Source organism: Pundamilia nyererei, unplaced genomic scaffold (assembly GCF_000239375.1).
Source record: "Pundamilia nyererei isolate P.nyererei 1_Seehausen unplaced genomic scaffold, PunNye1.0 scaffold00203, whole genome shotgun sequence".
Lineage (NCBI taxonomy): Eukaryota > Metazoa > Chordata > Actinopteri > Cichliformes > Cichlidae > Pundamilia > Pundamilia nyererei.
This window is the reverse complement of record NW_005187604.1, coordinates 250,537-256,729: the sequence shown is the minus strand read 5'-3', so window position 1 is coordinate 256,729 and position 6,193 is coordinate 250,537. Positions and strand designations below refer to the sequence as shown.

Here is a 6,193-nt window from a genome sequence, read left to right as displayed (position 1 = left end):
GAACATACATTTTAAGAAACATTTTAGTCCTCAGATAAGATAACACAGAATGCAAGGCCCAACTTTAAACCTATATAACAAATAAATAACAAAGAAAAGAATAATAATAAAAAAATAAAGTTTACTCTGTAAGAAAGAACATGCGCCCATGCTCAATCCAACAAATTTGCCTTACAATAGCTTACAGGTAGTTTATGATAGCTAATGCTAACAAGCGGGTGTTTGGTACTGGCATAACAGGCAGGTCACCAAGTCTGAGGCCATGTTTGTAGTACTGCTTAAAATACCAGTACTGTAAAAATATAGTTTATGATCTCACAATGGACCTAGGTGCCCTTTAACCTCTTTTTTTATCAGCAGCCTGTTGCAAACAAACTGTAGGCGGCGTTGCTTCTGTGCTCACATCCTGAGCGATGTGTTGAGATGACCGTCAGAAGGACATCATCTCTCTGTGACATTATAGAGAGCAAAGAGTAGAAGAAGCTGTCTGAAATGAAGCCAGAAACTTTGGCTCACGGGGATTACTTACACGTACGCTGCGCTCATTATCTGAATGTCTGGCTATGCTGAATGTGAACATCTACAATTTTAAACAGCAAAGAGAAAATTAGGAGCAGCTAAGTACACATGAAGTAAAAGTAGCTACATTGTAATTTTATGCACCTTAAACTATGATGCTGTTACCCACTTCACGCAAATATCAAGCTAATATTCTAGTTGGACTTTAGATAAAAACAACAAAACTACATATTTTAATCTGAAAGGTAAATTTAAATCATTTTAACACCAAAATATAATCACGTGCTAGTTTTGGAGAAACAAATATGTGAAAATACATCAAACATCTAAGCTGAATCATTCATTTTTGAGCCTCGAGGGCTAACCCCATCCATATTGTGTTAACGAAGATGAAAAATAAACAGCGTAAAGTACTTGAAAATCTTCCTCTGAGGCCACTAGCCCGCAACTCTGCTTTGAGGCTGGATTGCCGATCAGCTTAACACGCTGTTGTGTGATGTGTGTGTATAATCAGCAGACGACCATTCGATAACACGGCGGTCTGTTCATCGCCAAGGCAAGGGTTGTCTCCACAAGGAGCACTTGTTGGCGGTTCTTTTAATCAGTCTCAGATTAATTACTTTACAGACTCCAAATGCTTACACTCAATTAACTGCTAGCTCACAGATCTGAGGCTGTCCACAGCGCTCAGCTGCGGTGGCACTATTAGCAGAGAACGACAACTTCCAGCCTCTTTAAAGAATCGATAGGATTAACAGCCTCTAATGAGGACCACCATTGAAAACAAAAAGAGAGAGAGAGACGAAGAGGACGTGATGATATTTCAATGAGGCATCATTATCTCGTTGTCTATTCCCTGTTCCCCCAGGAGATCAGAAGAGCTCTGTCCATACCTTTAACGGTTCCCGTTCTGTCAGGTCCACCGAACCGTCGCCGGTCTTGTATTTGCAGTCTTTGTCCCTCTGGTCAATGGTAGAGTAACCATCTAATGAGGTCAGAGAACAATTGTCAGATAATTCCTCTGTTTCCCTGATTATCATTGAACTGAGACAAATAGTTTAGAAATGTATTTTAAACTGTGTGAAGAGGCAGCTTTTCTGAGTGTCAGGAAAGAAGAGGAGACTACACGTGCCTCCAAATTCTCAAGCCTCTTTCACACATGAACTTTAGATCATTTAAATTCTACAGTAGTCCTTTTTCACGTGTAAGACACGCTTAAAAGAAAGCACTCCATGTGATTTAGGTGAGGGAGGTGCTGGAGCAACGTGTAGAAGACAGGACACATGACGCCCACCTGCTGGAGGTGAATGCACTGGAATATTAACAGCACGATGTGCACACGACTGCAACCCGACATCACACAGACTAGTGCTAGGGAGCTAGCTAATGCCTGATGTGACTCTGTCAGACATTTGCATTCTCACGTGCACCTCTGCTGGGAAAGTCCTAGAAAAGGTCAGAGCTGCAGTGCACGTGTGAAAGCAGTTTCTGCTCCTATAAACCTGCCAGTACTCGTGTTACTTACCCTCAGTGCGTCTCAAACAAAACACATCAAGCAAGTGAGATATTAAGCGTGTCCTTAGAACAGGCCTTTAAATGTGTTTTATGCATTCTGTAGCCTGGGGCATTTTATTTATCAAGTCTCAGAGTAGAGGATGTCACTTCTAGGGGTAATGCTGTTTTTAAAGTGTCAAGCATTTCGCTTAAACCATCTAACTAAGTTCAGTAAATGCTTGTGATGAGGTAAAAATGTGCATTTGAGTTTTAAATACCATCATTTTTTTATTTATTGCTTAAAAATGTTTTGTGTAATTTATTTAGATTTTTCGGGGGGTGTCACCCTGATGTGCCGAGGGTTCTGAGTTCTACCTTCTTCAATCAGGAGAAGCACTCCTCCTGATTAAAAGTCAGCACAGAAACCATCATAAATAAGTCCCAAATTCTGCTTTGAGGTAAGAGAATATGTAGTCCTGATTTAAATATCTGCAGAACTCCTCTGTTGGTTTGTGAGTTGCCTTATAAGGAACACCAGCATTCAATAACACGGACTCAAAAGTACTTTCTGTTGCTCTTTTATTTCCCAAGGGGTCCCCCACAGTGGAAAGATGAGCATATTTGATATGGCACAGATTTTATGCCGGATGCCCGTCCTGATGCAACCCTCCTATTTGTAAAAAATAATCTTATTCTCTGACCATCAGCGATCACAAATGAATACAGGAGAGAGCTACAAAATAGTCAAAGTTGCAAATTACATCTTTAAAATCTGCTCTTTAAAGGAAGCACGGTGGAGAATCTATCCTGTGATATTCTAAAAGTATATTCATTAAGTAGTAAGAGAACAACCCAAATCCTTTGGTGTTGAGCTTGTGATACAGGCCCAGCTTTGTACAAACATCTTGTCAAGAGAGGGGTCGTGCATACAGCATCAAAAAGCATCATGTCTGAAGCTCGGTCCAAAGCAATCATACAAAGTTGAGAGGATTTAGTGGGCGAATTTTCAGATTAAAAAAATATCTTTGACGTCAAATCAGAGGATTGGACTCTGGAGTGAGATCACAGGAGAACTAGCTCTTCCTTGGCTAAGGACTATCATGCAGTCTGGCTCTTACCTGGGCCCAGCTCATCCATAGGTATCATATCACCACTGCCACATTTCCTGGTGCCTGAAAAGCATTCATAGGCCATTTGTACAAAAGCAGCACACACACAAACTGAGTCACTGAGCCAATGCTGATGCTGCTTTTCAGGGCGATGGTTCTCGGCCAGTGATTGAATAATGCAAACTGAGAGTGGGCAGACATGAGTGCCACGATTCATATGAATGTATGGATGCAAAAATAAAGAAAAAAACTGCTGCTATGCTGCTGACTCCTCTGTCAATGAGATGTTTGTTGTTGGGCCAACATACTTCACAAGTCCCCTTCCCACCCCCTTATATACACTGCTGTTACAGAAAACCTCTATCGCAGCACCTTGCAGATGCAGCCATACACGCTGGCTTAAAGTTGAGGACATTTTCTTTATCCCTGACACCATTACGCCAGTCAAAAACTCAGTCTCTATAAATCCAGCTCTTAACTTTTTAAAATTCTTTATTAATGTTTTTTTGGACCAAGGTTTTTGTTAACAGCAGCAGTATGCTTTCTGAAGTTGTAGTTACCATTTTATGTGCTTTATTTTTTAACCGCTATGGACAAAAGCATTACTGCGACATTTCACACCAAAGCGTCACCATGAGGAGGATGAAAGTAGTAGCAATGTGCAAACACTGCGCTTCAATATAGCCATGAGGCGGGGGAAAGCATACATGTCCCCCAACAAGTAACACACACTGAGTCAGATGCTTGCTCCAGTAATCATTAGCACTTGGTTTGAACCTGCTTTGAGGACTCCAGCGGTAGGGTTACTCTATGTAAATGTCCACCAATAAACATGTTGTGCTAATGCTGTGCTGTAATTTGGGTATGCAGACTTAAATAGTGACAATGTTATAAAAATCCAGTGACCCCCCCCCCCCAAAAAAAACCTAAAACAAAACTAAACCATGTTATTAAGAAGTTACCTGGATAATATTTTCCTTCAGTGTAGTAAACATGAGACTCCTGCTACCAAGAATGACAGCACGTGTGTATTCATCCATGGCAAAAAATAGTCCAGTAGCTCATTTTGTATAACAAAGGACAGGATCTACACTATCCAGCTGATGTTTGTAATTATTGCTTTTTTTTCCTTCTTCTTCTTTTTTTTTTTTTAATTGAACTGATCAACCTTAGTGTATTTTAAAATATTAAGGTCTTCGCATGAAACAGCTTAGTGTGAATATGCACATTTTTTAAAAAGGAGATGGGTTGCAAAGCGGCCTGGAGATTTGCACTAAATATAACCATGTCAAAGCATCTTAATTAGTACTACCTATTATTGGTATCAACTAAGTCGTTAGCTGTTAACCTCCTAGGACCTGGCGTCCACATATGTGGACATCCCATTTTGGGTTGTCTAGACCAAAATTCTTAATTTTGCTCTGCAAGGGCCGGATATCCACTTATGAGGACATCATACTGCCACTGTTCTATCGAAATTTAAAGCGAATGTCCTCATATGTGGATCTTGTTTTTCTCAGGAACAAAAATCAGGTTAAAAAAAAATTCACATAACTCTTTGTTTTTACATGGCTCAGGTCCCAATCAGCCCAAATAGCAAAGAGAAATTAAAAAAGCATGCCATGACAGAGTTCGGGTCTTAGAAGGTTAAAGTCTGGGACTTCTATCTGCTAATCTGCCACGACTACTAACTGAGAGTAAATTCATGGTCAGCATGACAGTGAGCTCACTTTCAGTTTTGGAGTTCTTGAAAATGGGGGAGGGGGGGGCACCTTTTATCATCAGTCTGATGGCTTGTTCCCACTGGACGGGTAATTCATCCCATATAATGGGGAGCAAATTAAAACATCTGCAGCTAATGAGACTGTTCCCATTGGATGGGTATAAAACATAACTTGACAACTTGAAGAGACAGAGATTTATCATTCGCTCCTCGAGGTTGACAGAACAGTGAAAAGAAAATCAGCAACTTGACAAAAGGGTGCGAGGACCTTAAATTAAAAAAACAAAACATATGGAGGTCATATGGAGTAGTTACTGCACACATGAAACACTAAAAAAGGATGTAGCTACTGTCTTTATTTTGATCTTAGATTTTTGAGGATTACACATGTGACAAGAGACCTAACATTATTCATCTCGTTCTTCATGAGGTGAATAGGTGGACTACTTTCTAATGAGCTACACAACAATGTCACTGAAGTGGTCTTCATTTCCCCCCGACCTCGTCCTACCCCCTTTAGTCCTCGAAACAGACACAAACAGCAGCATACACTCTACCACACACGTGCTGACTGACCTTGGTTCTTCTCCATCAGCGGCAGAGTGGTGTCATCGTAGCCCGGCTTGCCGTTCTTGGTTGCTTTAGGAGTGGCCGTCACAGTGAGCTGAGAGAGGAGAGGGAGCAGGAAGCACATCGTAACGTCATAATACAGATCAAACAGTTCCCAGTATGGAAAGATTGAACTTTCTCACCTAATGTGGGGTACGAACTGAACGCATAACAATTCATAACATTTTACGAGGTAAGTATCAGAAATTAATTATGTTGTCTCGATGATGTAAAGATGATATTGGTAACAGCTTGATTCAAATTTTAGTCGGTGGAGATTTATTGGAAATTATTTTACAATGTCAGGAACAGAAAACCGAGCCACTCTCAAAACTATTTGAATGAAGCTGCTTACAAAACACTCTTTCAACCTTCTGAGCGAACAATAACAACACTCTGGATTGACATTATTTGTAAAGGCTGACTTTGGTTCCATACCTGGAAGTGGCTTTTGTTCCACCCGTCCTTGGCCAACGCGTTCCTCAGCTCCTTATAACTCCACACTGTCTGCAGCACATGGGACGCTGCCTTCGTTTCACGTGCTGATTGGCTGAAGAGGCCCCCCCCAATCCAAAAAGGAGGAAATTAGTAGAAGAAGTAACTAGATCAATTAACGTCAGTAACCTCACCTAATCACAAAACTGTAACAGCTGGGCGTGCTGGCGAGGAACCGCTGCAATCAATCTCTTCATTCAAAGACTTTTGAGTTCTCCGGGCAGTTTCAGGGTCTAGTTTTTAA

At 40.9% G+C, this 6,193-nt stretch overlaps 1 protein-coding gene across 10 annotated transcripts in view; it reads right to left on the bottom strand.

Annotated features, from left to right (window-relative positions):
• The window catches only part of arvcfb (ARVCF delta catenin family member b), a 242,479-nt gene that overhangs the window by 5,626 nt on the left and 230,660 nt on the right, over positions 1-6,193 (bottom strand). For 8 of the 10 annotated variants that reach the window (XM_005747739.1, XM_005747742.1, XM_005747743.1 and 5 more), the window contains 4 exons: positions 5,893-6,004; positions 5,422-5,509; positions 1,413-1,504; positions 530-580 (listed from right to left, as the gene is read on the bottom strand). In XM_005747739.1, coding sequence (XP_005747796.1) covers positions 530-580; positions 1,413-1,504; positions 5,422-5,509; positions 5,893-6,004 — 343 coding nt within the window. The remainder of the gene's footprint in view (positions 1-529; positions 581-1,412; positions 1,505-5,421; positions 5,510-5,892; positions 6,005-6,193) is intronic. The other 2 variants (XM_013914544.1, XM_013914545.1) reach the window with 1 other exon arrangement.